The sequence below is a fragment of the Dermacentor albipictus genome, chromosome 1 (assembly GCF_038994185.2).
Source record: "Dermacentor albipictus isolate Rhodes 1998 colony chromosome 1, USDA_Dalb.pri_finalv2, whole genome shotgun sequence".
Lineage (NCBI taxonomy): Eukaryota > Metazoa > Arthropoda > Arachnida > Ixodida > Ixodidae > Dermacentor > Dermacentor albipictus.
In genome coordinates this window covers 393,611,167-393,628,601 of record NC_091821.1, presented here as the reverse complement: position 1 = coordinate 393,628,601, position 17,435 = coordinate 393,611,167, and the positions used below count along the sequence as shown (strand labels likewise).

Sequence of the window (17,435 nt, the reverse complement as noted above, 5' to 3'; positions counted from 1 at the left end):
AAATATTATTTCTAAATGTATGGATAGCCTGTGCCTAGAGAATGAATATGTTGCTGTATGTTCAGCTCACTTCAAATTGCTTTTCGTGCATTTTTGACCCTAAAGAAAGAAAGAAAATGAAGACTTCAGTGACCCCTTCGGCTGAGTCTTTCATCAACGTCGTCTGAAATGCACGTGAATGATATGTGTTTCAGCATTGCCCCTCTTTCCAATAAGCGATGCTAACGACTCATGAAGAAACTCTTCTAATAATTTATAACATTAGGGATGAAAATATAGTAACTTGTACGCAGAGGTGATCAATGTATACAGGGTGTCCCAATTAACTATCATGCACCCAGATAAAAAAATGAGCAATTGCGTTAGTCAAAGAAAAACCAGTTCATATTGTTTTCGGTAGAGTGGAGCATCTGCGAGTATTTTTTTCATTACTGAGATTTAATTAGGTAATTGTAATAAATTATCTAACTCGAGATGTACTATCCTAATTATCAAAGTGTCAATGAGGCATTTGTAGTCACAGCCAAGGAACATCTAATTGCGCTATTTTTAGCGACGTACTAATTGCGTAATAATGTTTTTCCGATTGATAAATAAACCCCGTGAAATATGAAAAATACCAAGTGACAGCGCTCCCACCCGCATCATAACGCAGCGCCCTCGAACGAGCTCCCTCTGAGTTAGTCAGAACGAAATAAAGGAAATAAAGACACCGCGATTGAGCTAGTTCCTTATCTGACGCGCTCCGGTTGAAGCAACACGTCGCGTTTGGTGTTAGTTGGAAACAAGCCGTGATAGCTGTTGTCTTAACGTAGATAAAGTGTTCGGATGGCCTTCTTTTTTCTTTTTTTTTGCCACAATACCTATGACCACAAGAGCGTATTGGCAACGTCAATGCAAAGGCTTAAAGTTGCGTTTTGTTTCGTTCCAGTCGCCATGTCTTTCTCTAATGAACATAAGAAAAACATAATACTTGGGAGCTGCAAATGGCAACAAGAGGAAGCCTGCAATTATATACCAGTGATGGAAGTGTGGCGGTAAACCAAAGGCATCGACTATCACCAGAAATCATGAAAACCTAAGACAAACCGGCAGCATCCAGGAACAGAGGCGGAAGACTCCATATTTGAGTCCTAGCATACGTGCGTATGTTCTACATTTATGGCGCCAAACTTTCATGCTAGCGTGTGGGACGTGGGCGCCCATGTGCTAATTTCCAAGTCATCAGTTTGGAGAATTCTGAATGACTCGTCCTTTCGCCCGTACGTCCTTAACCTGCACTCATGCTTGAAAGGTAGAGACTTGCAGAATAGTTTAGATTTGGGTCGTCACAAAAGCCGATGAGTCACCGGACATTTTGAGCAACATAATGTGCACAGATGAAGCCAATGTTTGCAGAAACGTCGCGGTAAATTTGCATAATACACGCTATTGTAGGGATACCAAACCACTCTGGGTAAAGCGCACTCGGTACCAGTACCAGTGGTCGTTTAATGTGTGGTTCAGAATTTACGCTGGTGCTATAATCGGTCCCATATTCTTCGATCACAGATTGAAAGAACAGCCTTATGTGGTGTTACGACTTTGCACCGCTGCACCACTATTGCGGCTTTGTGGTCCCGTAGCGCTCGTCACCCGTTTCGTGACAGAGCGTTGGTAGCGAAGACTCCGAGCCAGGCGTCGATGAGAATAACAAAAGGGACTTTATACACTATATACAGGTCATTATACAGGACATGAACGGGTCGGCACTGGGGCCGAGATCTAACAGCAAACGCGACTGTTCCCGCACGGCGACGTCCGGCGAAAACGCGTGACACATCTCACCCCAGTCGAGAGCGGCACTGTGCTCCCGGTGGGTCGGCGGATCCGGTTTTCGAGGCGACCGCCTCGCGGCTTTATACTCCCCAAGAACCATTGTCACTCAAACGGCCCAATACAAAGTCAGCACTCGGCGGTCGTCCGAGAGGTCCAACCAGCGACCGCGCTGGCCACCCGGTTCAAAGTTCGCGCGCGCGGTGACCTCCAGGCAAAAGGAGGTGCGGCGCCGGGCTTTCTGACACTTGTGTGCATGTCTGAACACGTTGCTCGCCAAGGCTTCTCCGCAGAGCACCGCTGCCTGACGGCTCAGCATCTTGACGTGTGAAGGGAGAATTAGGGCGCTCGCAGGATAGATTCTGCATCTTGCAGATTCGGAATCCGGGCTTGTGGTAATGGCACAACAGCATCCCCGCCTTCAGATAAGGCGCCGGGAAGACGAGCTGCCTCCACGTGGCTCGGATGCCAGGCGCGCACGTTCGTCAGGCTCGTCCAAGTTCACGTCCAGTGTCGGGACGCCAGGTAACTTCACGTGCCCAGGTCCGACTCGCCAGGACAGGAGCTCTGCTTACCGCGTTGTCGCCAAGGCACCTCGACAAGCTCCGCTCGGGTCGTTCCTAAGCCCTTGCTTCTCACCACTGGTCCCGGTTGGTCGTTCTGCAGCTTGCAAAACCGACCGGCAAAAGGCAACACCCAACACGAACAAGTGCCCTCTGTCTCCCGTCAAACACCAGACAAGGCCATAATCCAAATCAATCTAAATAAATTGCTATCCCTCTTTTTGCTCCCGCTGCAACGAGAGGCAGGTGTACGATCTGGTACACAAGGATCAAACAACCAGTTTTCAAATCAACAACACACAAAATACCATGAACAATTAATAATCAGCAATAATAACGTCCAATAGAATGGTCCCCTTGAAATCGCTTGGACCGAAAACATACTACTGAGGAAGCAAATGAGGTCATTCATTTTTCCCGGCGATATTTTCGCGGAATCCGAAGCTGCTTATATTTGCGACCCTGATTATCCGTGTAGCGGCGGTACAATGAGCCAGATTTCTTGCCAAATGAAACCCTCTTTTTTTCACTCTCCGTTTGAGGCTCTTCCTCAGATCGGCTAGTGAACAGTCTTCCTGTTGCTCGCGAATCAGAGTTTCTCTTTCAACTGCCCGCTGCTCCTGCCAGCTGGCGGAAACCGGAGCGAGTGTGGAGCCCGCATCGCCTAATTGCGGCGTCGCGTCTATATCGCGGCTAGCACTGCACGTGTCACTCCCACTCACTTCCAGAACCCGCTCGCCTAGGCCAGCCTCCGAGCTCTGCCTCTCCCGTGCCTGCTCGCCACTTAAGTTACCTTGATCGTAACGTGTGCCACACCGCTGTTCGCTCACCGACGCAAAGTCAAGTTCCCTCGACAGCGGGCGGGCTTTGGATCTCGTGAGGGCCATGTACGCCACGTCGGCAAAGAATGATTTGCCCTGATCCCTCAGCAGCTGCTCCGAGCTATTTGAGAAGAGGTAGGAAAAGTGCTCCGGGAGGGCGGCAGACACAGCGGCCTCTGTGTTAAGTTTCCCAAACTCTCCTTCAATGACAACCGTTGCGATCGGTAAACATACACTCTCCTCCTCGGCCACTTGCCGTATCCTAGCGCACTCTCCCGTAAAATCACTTGAGGATACGAAAGACGGGTGGACAACGTCCATAGTTGCTGCAGAGTCCCGAAGTGCTCGGCACTTCTTGCCGTTTACCTTAATTTCCCGCATATATGGCTCCAATAGTCGTATGGTTTTGTGAGTTTCCTGTATTGTTGCAAAAGCAATTTTCTCTTGGCAGTCCGCAGCGATGTGCCCTTGCTTTTTGCAATTGTATCAGGTTAACGGTTTCCGTTCTTCAAAAAAAACGCGTCGTATCATTTCGCTGTTTTGTTGCAAAAGCAATTTTCTCTGGGCAGTTCACAGCGATGTGCCTTTGCTTTTTGCAATTGTAGCAAGTTAATGGCTTCCGTTTTTCTGGCTTCCCGGAAAACCCATCTCTCCCATCTGCTTTTTCTACGCGCACTGCCTTGCTGTGCAAGCTGCGGCGGGTGTAATACTCTTCCGCTAACTCTGCTGCCTTGTTTAGCTTAACCTCCTTTAGCCTATCTTACAGCCAGAGCTTGACATCCTCATCAATGCAACGGTAGAACTGCTCCAACGCGATGCATTCGACGATTTTGTCGCGGTCGTCGTAAACCTCTTCGCCCTTCAGCCATTCCACCAGGTCGGCTTTTAGACGAAACGCGAAGTCAACATTCAACTCCTTGCCCTTTTTTGCATACCGGAACCTCTGCCGGAAAGCTTCGGGCGACAGTTTGTACTTCCGCAGTAGCGCTTCCTTCACATCACTGTAGCTCTCAAACGCCTCTTTCGATAAGCAAGTTATTACGTCTGATGCCTCCCCAGGAAGCAAGGCTAACAGATTCTGTGCCCAGAGGGATCGCTCAATGCTATTCCATTCGCACACGTGCTCAAATTTCACGAGGTATTTGGCCATATCCTCTCCGACGACAAAGGGTGGAAGTTGATCGCGTATTCTTGGACCGTTAGAAGTGAGACTAGGCGCGCGCGAGCTATTTCGGTTCTCCAACTCTTTCATTTTAAGCTCGTGCTCACGTCTCTCTCTCCTTTCCTCCTTTTCCTCCTAGCGACGTTCCTTGATACCCGCCAATGCCTCTTCGGCTTCCTCAGCCGTTACGTACTCAGTCCTCATGACCTCAAGGATCGCATTCTTTCTTTTGGTTGAGCCCAACTCAATGCCCAACTCCTCAGAAATTTGGAGAAGTTCTTTGACCTTGTACTTCTCCATCGTTCACACTGTCCTCCTGCTGTTTACCCTTTTTGAATATACCCGCCGTACGCTACTATAAAACTACTAGTAAGACATATGCAAGTATTTCACACACTGCCCTGTTTACCCCCTCAGCAACCCCTGGTTTTCAAAACACTCTTACTAGGCTTGAAACACACAAGGTTATCACAATGCAACACCAAATCCTTCCCTAAGCTACTATAACCTGTGTCAGAGAAAGTCTGGTGTTTGAGGTAAACTTCAGGCACTCACCGCGCCGAGGTAGCTGATGCCGGTCAATCCCGTAGCTGCCATCCACTGTTACGACTTTGCACCGCTGCACCACTATTGCGACTTTGTGGTCCCGTAGCGCTCGTCACCCGTTTCGTGACAGAGCGTTGGTAGCGAAGACTCCGAGCCAGGCGTTGATGAGAATAACAAAAGGGACTTTATACACTATATACAGGTCATTATACAGGACATGAACGGGTCGGCACTGGGGCCGAGATCTCACAGCAAACGCGACTGTTCCCGCACGGTGACGTCCGGCGAAAACGCGTGACACATCTCACCCCAGTCGAGAGCGGCACTGTGCTCCCGGTGGGTCGGCGGATCCGGTTTTGGAGGCGACCGCCTCGCGGCTTTATACTCCCCGAGAACCATTGTCACTCAAACGGCCCAATACAAAGTCAGCACTCGGCGGTCGTCCGAGAGGTCCAACCAGCGACCGCGCTGGCCACCCGGTTCAAAGTTCGCGCGCGCGGTGACCTGCAGGCAAAAGGAGGTGCGGCGCCGGGCTGCCTGGCACTTGTGTGCATGTCTGAACACGCTGATCGCCGAGGCTTCTCCGCAGAGCACCGCTGCCTGACGGCTCAGCATCTTGACTTGTGAAGGGAGAATTAGGGCGCTCGCAGGATAGATTCTGCATCTTGCAGATTCGGAATCCGGGCTTGTGGTAATGGCAGAACAGTGGACGAAATCCTTGAAGGAGTGGTGGATAAGCTTCCCAGCGAAGTCCCACTGTCACGTCTTCCACTTATGTGGTATCAGCAAGACGGGGCTCCAGCACACAGCAGTAGCCGAGCACGAAACTGGCTAGATGCGACTTTTCATGCGCAATAGATTGGAAGGCACGGGTCTGTAAATTGTCCGGCTAAGTCACCTGACTTGAGTGAGTGAAGAAACTTTATTGCAGGTCCGGCGAAGGACGCGAACTCGTCGCACACCCGGCTAGTCCCACTTCGGTACCGGCAGGTCTAGCCCACCGGCCCGGTCGCGGGCACGCCGGACCTGACTTCTCTCCACTCGATTTCTTTCTTCGGGGTTATGTGAAAGACCTTGTCAGATCCTGACGGGAAGCTTACCATTATCATTGAAAAGAAAAGCGTACAATCAATGCATTCTACCGGTACTAACATAAGGGGCAGAAAGTTTAATGCTTACAAGGAAGCTCGAAAACAAGTTAAGGACCTCGCAAAGAGCGATGGAGCGAAGGATGTTAGGCATAACGTTAAGAGGCAGGAAGAGAGCGGCGTTGGTCATAGATCAAACGGGGTTAGCCGATATTCTAATTGACATAAAGAGAAAAATAAATGGAGCTGGACAGGTCGTGTAATACGTAGGTTAGATAATCAGTGGGCCATAAGGCTTACAGATTGGGTGCCAAGAAAAGGGAAACGCAGTCGAGGACGGCAGAAGACTTGGTGGTGTGATGAAATTGTGGAATTCGCAGACGCTAGTAGGAATCGGTTGGCGTAGAACATGGGTAATTGGAGATCGGAGGGAGCGGCCTTCGTCCTGCAGTGGACAAAATATAGGCTGATGACGATGATGATTAAAGGTCTTGTTTATGATCGAGCCGGACGTAAGACGAGCTCCAAGCAAGGATAACGGATGTCTGTCGTAGATTTCCAACGCCGGTCATCAAGAAAGCCACAGAAGATGTGATAAAGCGGACTACGTACTGAGTAGCTGCAGGAGGAGACCTATTCCAACACGTCCTCTAGGCAGCAGCTGGTGTCCAACGGTGCTTACGAATTAACAGATGATAAGGGCACACTGAAATCCGATGGTTAAAACCACCAGATTTCAGTGTGCCCTTACCTATTAATGCGTAAGCCATTCTGTCCTTACCCAACGAAAAGATCTTCCCTCCGTTCGTCCCGTAAGACGATCGCTTTCAACATAGCGCTCGCAGGAGCGAGCAAATTCACCTGCGTGCTGCCTCTCGCTTCAACGCCAACAAAGCGGCGAGAACCCAGTGCTCACGGAGCTCTCAGCCCATGCCGCACTCTGCCGCTTTTGCAGATAGCTTTCAAGATATGGGTCGCGCCACCACGCCAGATGTAACCGCCTTGGGAGCTTGGTTGATCACGGTTCATAATGGTTCAGTGTACCTAATCATCATCATCATCATCATCATCAGCCTGGTTACGCCCACTGCAGGGCAAAGGCCTCTCCCATACTTCTCCAACAACCCCGGCCATGTACTAATTGTGGCCATGCCGCCCCTTGTTACGACTGCACCGCTGCACCACTATTACGACTTTGTGGTCCCGTAGCGCTCGTCACCCGTTTCGTGACAGAGCGTTGGTAGCGAAGACTCCGAGCCAGGCGTCGATGAGAATAACGAAAGGGATTTTATACATTATATACAGGTCATTGTACAGGACAAGATCGGATCGGCACTGGGGCCGAGAGCTCACACAAACGCGACTGTTCCCGCACGGCGACGTCCGGCGAAAACGCGTGACACATTTCACCCCAGTCGGGAGCGACACTGTCTCCCGGTGTGTCGGCGGATCCTGTTTTTCAGGCAGCGCGTCGCTGCTTTTATAATCCCCGAGGAACCATTGTCACTCAAACGGCCCAATACAAAGTCAGCACACAACGGTCGTCCGAGAGGTCCAACCAGCGACCGCGCTGGCCACCCGGTTCAAAGTTCGCGCGCGCGGTGACCTCCATGCAAGAGGAGGTGCGGCGCCGGGCTGTCTGGTACTCGCTGACACGTCCAAACATGCTGCTCGCCGAGGCTTCTCCCGCAGGACACCGCTGCCTGACGGCTCAGCATCTTGACTTGTGAAGGGAGAATTAGGGCGCTCGCAGGATAGATTCTGCATCTTGCAGATTCGGAATCCGGGCTTGTGGTAATGGCACAACACCCTGCAAACTTCTTAATCTCATCCGCCCACCTAACTTTCTGCCGCCCCCTGCTACGCTTCACTTCCCTTGGGATTCAGTCTGTAACCCTTAATGACCATCGGTTATCTTCCCTCCTCATTACATGTCCTGCCCAGGCCCATTTCTTTTTCTTGATTTTAACTCAGATGTCATTGACTCGCGTTTGTTCTCTCACCCTCCTCCTCGCGCGCTGTGGCCGAGGCCGACGCCGCGTCGCTATTGGTCTGATAGCATCACGTGGGCCCTCGCGCCGTGCTTCAGCGGCATTTTCCCTCGAGAAGCGTCTACAGAGTGGCGAGGAGCGCATGTTGGCGCCGTTGCTACGCTCGAGCAGTGTAGGCGGCGCCACGGTCGAGGAGGGAGCGTGAAAGAGAGCAGAAACGGGGACTAGTGAAGGCGGAGAGTGTCGCTACTTTGCGAAGGTTAAGGGGCTTTGCATTTGCATAGGTAGCGGTGAAAGCTAGATAGAGAAGTCTTGAGGAAGAAAAAGAAAATTATGGAGATGTATAGATATTGATGTAAAGAAAAACTTGTATGGCATACCTGATTACTTCAAGCGGGCTAGGTGAGCGGTTGTCACTGCCCCGTTTCGAAGGGAATGCCAATACATCATCATCACGATCATCATTGGCATCGTGTCGCGCTATTTGACATGCGATGTTACATACGCGCTGCGTAGCGTCAATACGTACAAACTTTTCATTTCAGTTCCATTATATTCCACGAGGTGTCGCGACATGTAGCAGTTGTATAAAGCAGTTGCATGCTGCTTGTAGCCGGACCTGGTTAACTCAAGCAGGCTATGTGACTATTCGTCACCACCTCGTTTCGAACGGGATGCCAATAAACCATCATTATCATCACCAAGAACAACAGCAACGTACCGTGCCACGGGTCAACGTATGCGAATTGTGCGCCACGTTGTCTGGATACCTGTCTTTACTCTTCGGTACACGTTATGGCGTCTCATCACAAGGTAACGAAAGCTGCTGAAGAAGCGAATAGTAGAGCTACGCACGTGGCTACAACCAGGCAACATCGGGCTCAGCAGACCACTGTACAGGGAGCAGGACAAGCCGCAAGACAAGCCGCAGCTCGCCGTCGACGCTGGGCAGACAGTTCAGATCGTTGTCGTGAAAACAACGAGAACAGATTTCGCCGCGAAGACCCTGTAGTGCGTGGCACCGAAAATGGAGCTCATATGCAGCCGCTCCTCCAGCTTACGCCGTATTGTGCTGGGTGTGCCGCGCAGGCCTGTGACTCACTACGACTAGATTTGCTTCTGGCGCTACTCGATTCGCAGTCGATCTCTTCTTGGCACTATTCGATTGTTATTCGATTCGGTCTCAAAAACTGTACCCCCCTAGCAGGGGCGTAGCCAGGGGGGGGGGGGCTTATGGGGCTTCAGCCCCCCCCGAAATTTTTTCGTGTTGTCCATGCACCGCCGACCAAAGCGACCCCCGGCGCCGGAAATCACTCTGGATTTTGTCTAGAATGTCTTTTTGACGCTCGAAAAGACATTTAACCGCGAAGATTGCAAACTCGGGCTGGATTTCGTGGCAACGCCCATAGTCGGGAGTCACATAACGCCAAGCAGTTCCATCCGAGCACAAAGTTTCAAGGGCGCTTTGATGGTGAGCGGGCTCGCCGCGGCATCTCACTGAGGCCACGGAATCTATGGAGCGCATGGTTATCTATTGCGAAACTTTATAGGTATAAATCTCATAAGCTCTTGATGTGAAAGGTGCATTGACATTTCCAAAGTTGTGCTCTAGATTTTCAGTTGCGGAACTTTGTGGGTTTAATGCTGTTATAAATATTTGATGCCAAAGGTCCGTTGACTTTTCTAAAGACTTACATCGGAACATACAATGAGACAAGCCAAATCAACACACCAGCAGACGAGTTGACAAAGCAGGCAGCGAGGTCCTATGAGACGAAACGTTGGGGTGGTTCATTTGTGCCGTCATGTCACATAAAAAAATATCAACATTTTTTTTAACCTACGCCAGAACATCCATGTCAAGACACTAAAGCCAGCCAAAGTAACTACCTTCTTATTTATTTTTTCTACTTTGACTTTTATTCGCGAGGACACATTGAGCCTCTTCAATTTTTTTTTTTTGTTCTCGCTACCCTACCCGCGGGCTGCCAGAGCCAGCCAGAGCGCATACGTTTTTCTCGTATGGCCCCGACCATGCACCGTGCGGTGCACTTCGGTGCGTGTTCGGTTTGCTCTGGCCGAGTGCATTTTCACCTGACATAGTTTTGGACACTTTCTGGCTAGTAGATGAGAAAAAAAAAACAATGGTCGCTCGCCGCCATCAGTGTGGGGACTCGAAGGATTGCACCGCATTCCTTGAGCGGAACCTTTCCGGAAAGTCTTGTTTCGCCGCTGTAGGATACTGAGCGTTATGCGTATGGTTCTCAGTGGACCAAGCGTCTCATGTTTTCTTCGGTATTCCTTCCGTAGCCCCATTAGGTGCCCGAAGTAGGCATTCGATTCTGGCCAACATACTTTCCTATGCGTTTTTTTTCATTTCGGTGCCTCCGCCTCACACAAAAAAATACATTGTTGCGGCGCAGCGAATTATCGCATGGTGAAAGTTCGATTTTGATACTTCTTTTGCGGAAAGTAATGGGCGACGGGACGCTTCAGTTGACGGATACGTTTATTATATTATTGCGAAAGCAATTATATGGACACTCCAGGCGCATTACTGCCGTCGCCGTCGCCCTCACGTTTCGTATAAAGTCCAAGGGTGATAGCATCGTGACCACGCGCTGCATGCCGTATGTGCGAGTGAAAGCGTAGGAGGGGAGGTAGAATGGGTGAGCCGACGATGGTGGCTCAGTCTTGTGTGCGCAAAGGAGAAAAGCGGGGAGCAAGCGCGTCGCTTTCCGTCGCGCGCAATGCATCGGGGGGAGTGGATGGAATGGGGGCGGAATCTAGGATTCTGTGAATCTATGATTGTGCAACAGGTTTATTTGCCTTGTTTGACGCATCATATACAGTTACTTCTTCTTACATACATAGACTCATTGGAGACTTAAATGTATACTTAAATATCTTGTTGCGAGGTTTCGTGTATACATGCAGTGAACTTTGTTTCCAGTGACACTTTTTTGTCCTTTATCAAGCCGTGTTTTCGCATTTGCAAATCCCATTGTATCTTTGCATTTCTAATGTACGAGGGCGAGTCAAATGAAAGTGAGCCTACCCTAACCGTGCAATAATGGTTCGGTTCATTATCTGCGAGGCATGCGCGCAGGAGAACGGCATGTCTCATTTACAAAAGTGACACGCAGGTGTGAAGATAAATGTTCTTTAATGCTCTCATACGCTGGGTTGCATATGGTTGCGTCACATAATGGACACATCGAAAGTTGAACAGCTTGGTGTCGCGAAGTTTTTGACAGCTGAAGGTGTTTCCAAAAGAGAAATTAATCACCATATGACTGCCGTGTACGTTGAACACTGCATTTCATTGACCACTGTGAAGCGTTGGAGCAAACGGTTCAAAGGACGTTGCAAAGACATTCCAAGACCGGGCCAAAACCATCGTGCAATCACCCCCCACACAATTTCAAAGGTTCATGAGCTGCTGAAACAAGAACGGAGGATAAGCATCGATGAACTGGCAGACCGTCTGAACATCAGTCGCGGTTCGGTTCACGCCATAATTCATGAGCTTCTCGGTTATCGGCTCTTTCGTGCGCAATGGATTCCCAAGATTTTTATCCATCGCGAGAAGACGGAGAAGTTTCGCGCTGCCTTGACTCATCTGATCGGGTATCACAATGAGCATGACGACGTCTTGTTTGCAACTGTGATCGGGGACAAACCTTGGTGCCACTACTACGAGCCTGAAACACGACGGCAAAGCTTACAGAGGAAACATTCGAATTTACCACGCCCAAAGAATGTAAAGGCCATCATTTCCGCTGCAAAAGTGTTGTCGACTTTTTTTTCGATCGACAGGGTCCATTACTGATAGAATTTGCTAAATCTTGAGAGGCTATCAATTGCTTCCGATATTGTGAAACGCCAGAACGGCAGCGTGTCGCGATTAAGAACGAACAACGTGGAAAATTGACGAATGGGGTCATCTTGTTCCACGACAATGCCTGTCCCCGCGCACGTCGCTTACGTGGTTAATGCAAAACCGGCAAAGTTCAAGTGGGAAACTGCAACATCCGCCATACAGCTCAGACCTGTCACCTTGCGACTTCTACATTTTGGGGCAAACGAAAAAACAGCTCAAGGGAACCAGATACAGACTTTTTGAAGCAGCAACCCAAGGAGTTTTATAAGACGGGAATCGCGCAACTCGTTAGTAAATAGGACAAATGTCTAAATTCTCATGAAGACTACTTTTAAATAAAGTACCCCATTGTTGGCTCATTCATTTGACTTGCCCTCATATATCTTGCAGAACTCCTGCTTTTTATACGTGCTCTCTGTGGCGACTATAACTTCGGTGCAATTACTCACGATACACGACAAGGGACAGCTACTCCTGCGTAATACATTGGAACAAACGACAGCGTCATTGAGATTTTTCACTGGCCCTTGCATATATACAAAAATGTAAGCACGGTTCTTGAATGACAAAGTTTCATTAACATATTTGTCCTCAACTTGTTCAGTTCATTGCCTTTTAATTTTTCATATCAGCGGCATGCACTGCTTTCCTGGTTTCGAACTGATATAGTTGTAAAGTTCGTGTGATATTTTATTTACTTAATAAATAGACAAAAAACATGGAAGAATTGTCGTCAGTTATGTTGGGCACAATTTTTGGCACATACGAGCATAATATTTTATGAAAAAATACATATTTTACTTGTATTTACAGTGCGTAGCTTTCAAGAATTCGTTTGCAGCATCTTTGGCAATGACAATGCAGTTATTATTCATGTATTTGATCCCTCGATAAATTGTTTAAGAGGAAGCTTTAGCTCGGGCCCAATCCGACGCGGCCTATTCAAATACTTGTAAAACGCAGAAACGCTTTTCTGAGATAATCCTGCTTATCGCTTTTTTTTGAAATTGGTTGCATTTGAGAGCAAGCTATATCCTAGTGTCTGTTGGAAACAGAACTTCGATTTAGGGCCTGAATTTTGTTTAAAACATTTTGAAAAATTCGAAAGCTTGAAAAAATAGAAGCACGACGTTTACAAATTATTAGCTATACGTGAAGAACAGATATTTTCGTTCTGTAAACGGCATTTATTATAACAGTCAAGGCGGACAAGTTTGCTGCGTCAATTTGTATCTTACGTGAATTGGTTACATTGTGTACAAGGGTTCTGCAAAAGACGTATTTCCACAATACTAATTTTTTTTGAGATTCATGTGTAACATATCTATTTTGTCCACTGTAGATGTACTATTAGATGCAATTCACAGAATCGTGATATAATTTTGCATTGTTGAGTCACTGAGTTTTAAACTTGATAGTTCCGTTTTCTGAAAATTTTCAATTTTGGCCAATATTTAATAAATAATTTACAACCTAAATGAAAAATTCGAAACCAGCAGTCACTACATTTTAAGTTTTTCTCTCAAATGCAACAAACCTCATCAAATTTGGTGCAGTGGTTGCCGAGAAAAACGAATTCTTCTTTTGTATGTGTTTAGATAGGAGCGCCCAAGCTAAAGCCTCCTCTTAAGGAGGAGGCGGAGCTGCAACGTGCAGCTATATATATATATATATATATATATATATATATATATATATATATATATATATATATATATATATATATATATATATATATATGTTGGGCCAGTGGCGCAGCCCCCCCCGAACAAAATTTCTGGCTACGCCACTGCCCCCTAGTTACGGTGGAGAAGAAGCGATTAAGAACAGACAGGCGTACAGGAGGCGCTCGGATTGATTGACGTTACTGCTAGCATAGATAAGGAGGAGCACCCGGATTGGTTCGAGCGAACGCTCACATCATGCTAAGCCTAAGCGAGGAGGCGCGAGTGAGATGGCATGGCAAGAGTGATGACGTCGCGCGCGCTGCGTCGGAATGGAGAAGCGCAGACGCACGCGCGGCATGTAGTGTTCGTAGTGAGCGTTTGTGTATGACGTGGGCAACGCGCCCAGCGTTTGTATGTGGTTAGGGCTGCGTAGCACAGACGCAAAGAGAACGCTTCAGCTTCAGTGTCAGTACGTAAAAGAAATATCGACACATATTCAGCGTTTCTGCTGGCTTCGGCTGGCGTTGCGCCGTCCAGCTTCGACGCGGAGCTAAAGCCAAGAAGCCCAAGACTGGAAGCCTTTTGCTAGCTAGAATAGGTGGGAATTGTCACTCGCTGCAAGGGTAGTCTCCAAAACGTCGGCAAATGCAACAAAAATTATGAAACATCGATAAGGAGAGCGAACTGCGCCATAAGAGCCTCACATTGTAATCGACGGAATGCCCACGTGTTTCAGAGCATAAAATACTGGCACCGTGGAAACAATTTCGGCAGAAAAACATCTTAGGATGACTGTCGACGTCGATTCGATTTTCCTTAAACCAACGTAGCGACAAAGAGTATTGCGATCGCCGAAACACGCCATGCATGAGGCGTGCGCTACAGCCAGGCTCCTCTATCAGGCTTCCCTCTGGACGCGCTGTGCGACGTAGCGGCACTTCCGCGAAGTTTTCGCGGGCGCGTGTTCGAAGTTGACGTCAAAGAAGTTCATTGAAGAGCGCCGCACATCCACTGACGCAAGTTAGAGTAAACTAGATTCAATGAAGAGAGGTGCGTACACATTGTGTAGGGCGGCACACACCCAGTAGCACATAACCAGCGACACGAGTTGACGTGAAGGTGGTTCATCGAAGAGCAGCATGTGCTCAGTGGCACATACCGTGACCAACATTGGCGGGAAAAAGGCTCGTTGAAGAGCGGCTCACGCCCAGTACCTCATGTTGTTCGGATGGTTGGTTTCGAACATGGTTCCTTCAAAACAGGAGTCCGATGCTCTGCCCATTAGACCACGGACTACCCATTGACCCTTGTTGGCGTGGAAGGGAATTGATGCGCACAGACATACCACCATCTAGGTGAAGTTGCGAAATGACGCTTACCGCGTCAAAAAGCTACCGCTGACTTGGACATTCATTCCCAATGATTTCTGCCCAAATTGTTCTTCCTCCGTGTGGTAGTGCTGAAGCGTGCGCCTACACCCGCAGCATAAATGGCGGGCGGGCGTTTGGCTGGCGAGGAAAAAGAGGAAGATCCTCCATATATCTAATGAGCCAAGCGTGCGCGCGTTCACAAGGCGTGCGACCATTGGTCCGCTGCGCCTGGCGTCACGTGCACACAGCAGGAGCGGTCCCCTAAGCGGCGTTCTTTTTCACCGCTTCGAGCCGGCCACCACATCGCATCGACTGAACCGCAGTGTCCACGAGACGCGCCTTGCTGTTCGCGACGCCACAGCGCCTTTCTTTCGCCCGCGTGGGTTCGTGACTCTCGCCACGGCGGCCTTCGACGACCTCTGATGCACTTCTGGCAGACCATGGAAGCAGCCAACAAGGCGAGTAACGGCAAGAGGCGCAAGAACTCCTGGACCAGTGAAAAAGAGACGCGGCTCATCGGGCTGTACCAGAAGTTCCGGCTCTTGTGGGACCACCGTCATCCGGACTACTACAAGAGGGACCAACGCGAGTACGCCATGAGGGCCATCGCCGATGGCATGTGCAACGAGTTTGACGGTGAGCGAATGGTGCTTTCTCCTCCTATTGCTCTGTGGTGTGACGGTCGGCCAGAAGGCAACCACTGAAGCCGTCGGTACCATTGGAATTTGTGCATGTTTTCAGCCTGCACACCAGTCGGAATAAAAGGTAGATGTACTATTGCGCGAGAAACACTATACAGCCCGAGTGGATGCATCTACTCGGGAAATGTCATACTAGAATACCAGTGGAAGCAGTAGAAGTCGGCGCGGAAGGCTGGCAACCTAATGAAGCGGAGTGAAGGATAGCAATCTCACAAAAGACACCGGTGTCGCGGTAGATGACGGCTTACCGCGGTAGCTGAACGTGGGACGTGAAAAGTTAAAGCAATTAGAAAATATGTAAACGTCCTTTATTTTTCCGGAAACAAATTTAGACGCCTGGCAGCAGTCAAGATTAGACGCGCGCGAATGGCACTTCGAATACGACCCTGAATATCGGTCTCCCATTCAGCTCGCTATGCTACGACCACACAGACATTGTCGATGTTGGAAGCGTGTAGAATGTTCCAGGTATCGCCTGCGAGGCGAGCTCGCATAAACCGTACGCGTGCTGGCAGACGCACGCGTTCAAGACATGGCTTGAATTTCACCATGGGCGAGCGAACCATGCGGTTTTTATTCATCTCGTTTTTTCCGCGTTGCACCCCACACCATTTCGATATCATATACTGTTACTTCTCCCTTATTTTGATATACCGTTCCATGCGGCAGGGGACTTGCGGGCAATGCTGCTGGCACAGATCCCAGGAATTCGCATATGCTGGTGCTTTTCATTTATGTCACTTCCTCCGTAAGTCTCAAGCACTTATAGTCTTCTACGCGTACGCTTTACTCACTAGCTGAAATCATCCGAAGTTGAACGCACTAGGCACAAAATAACCTGGTTTCTCCTCCGGAGAATAGTGTGAATTTGTCGGGACTTCCGAACGCGGTGGAATTTAACTGCGAGAATTGATGGGTGTCAAACCGATCGTAGCAGATTAACGATTAGTATTAAAGAATTTGTAACGGAAGCATTAGCAGAGCAGATTGGTATTAACGGAAAAAGACTCTTTCATCTGAACATTGAAACCATTCTGCCTGCGTCCCCGAAATTCTTTCAGTCGCAAGTTCCTAACTTTGCCAATAGAGAATTAAAAAAGGAAGCAATTTGAAGGGTTTCTTATTATTTGAACAAGTTTCTGATAGGTTCGGATACAAGAAGTGCGTCTCATGCGTCGAGATAACCTACATGACAGTTTGCATGAATTGTGCATAAGTTTAATGTATAAAAATCAGGATTATCTGATGATCAAAAGTTTTGATGTCAAGAGGGTGTTAGAGGATCTTAGGCCGGCCAACTTATCGCTTGCTCACTAAAGTTAGTGTCGCCGTTGGCCATGCCGTGCTGCAGAAATATTTAGTGTAATAATTATACAGTGCATATGTGAAATAATGATATAGTGTGAAAAACACTTACCGAGCTAGAATTCTGGGCGCGATATGATGCACGTCGAGAGTACTCGCGAAGTGGTTTAGCGTCGTTTAGATGGCACTTACCACCGTATTCCGAAATACATGCTAACTTGATGTCCATGCTTGACTTTATCTAAATGACACCTGACCTGAATGAGCCAACGATACCCATTGCCACTTCTTGGGTTCGTTCACGTCAGGCTTCACCTTGACGAAGCCAAGCATGTGCATCAACTTATGGCGCAACTCTAAATGTGGTGGTTAGTCAACGGCTGGTGGAAGCAACTTTCACTCGTGTTCACTGGAGGCGTTTCACCTTTACTACAGAAGTGTTGCAGCAGGCAGCACAAGAAGCGGTGCATTCAAGTGAGTGCTACTAAGGGCATCGCTCTTTGAAATGAGAACCGCCAGAGGA

General features: G+C 48.7%; 3 protein-coding genes across 3 annotated transcripts in view; 1 reads left to right on the top strand and 2 right to left on the bottom strand.

The window, feature by feature from the left end:
• The window catches only part of LOC135914650 (histone deacetylase complex subunit SAP130-like), a 612,247-nt gene that overhangs the window by 467,114 nt on the left and 127,698 nt on the right, over positions 1 to 17,435 (bottom strand). The window lies entirely within an intron of this gene.
• Positions 1 to 17,435, bottom strand: part of LOC135914611 (nucleolar MIF4G domain-containing protein 1) — a 192,595-nt gene that overhangs the window by 159,784 nt on the left and 15,376 nt on the right. The window lies entirely within an intron of this gene.
• Positions 15,081 to 17,435, top strand: part of LOC135914640 (uncharacterized) — a 30,571-nt gene continuing 28,216 nt past the window's right edge. Inside the window, exon 1 of the mRNA XM_065447576.1 lies at positions 15,081 to 15,542. Within this exon, the coding sequence (XP_065303648.1) occupies positions 15,329 to 15,542 (214 nt within the window). The 5' untranslated portion in view covers positions 15,081 to 15,328. The remainder of the gene's footprint in view (positions 15,543 to 17,435) is intronic.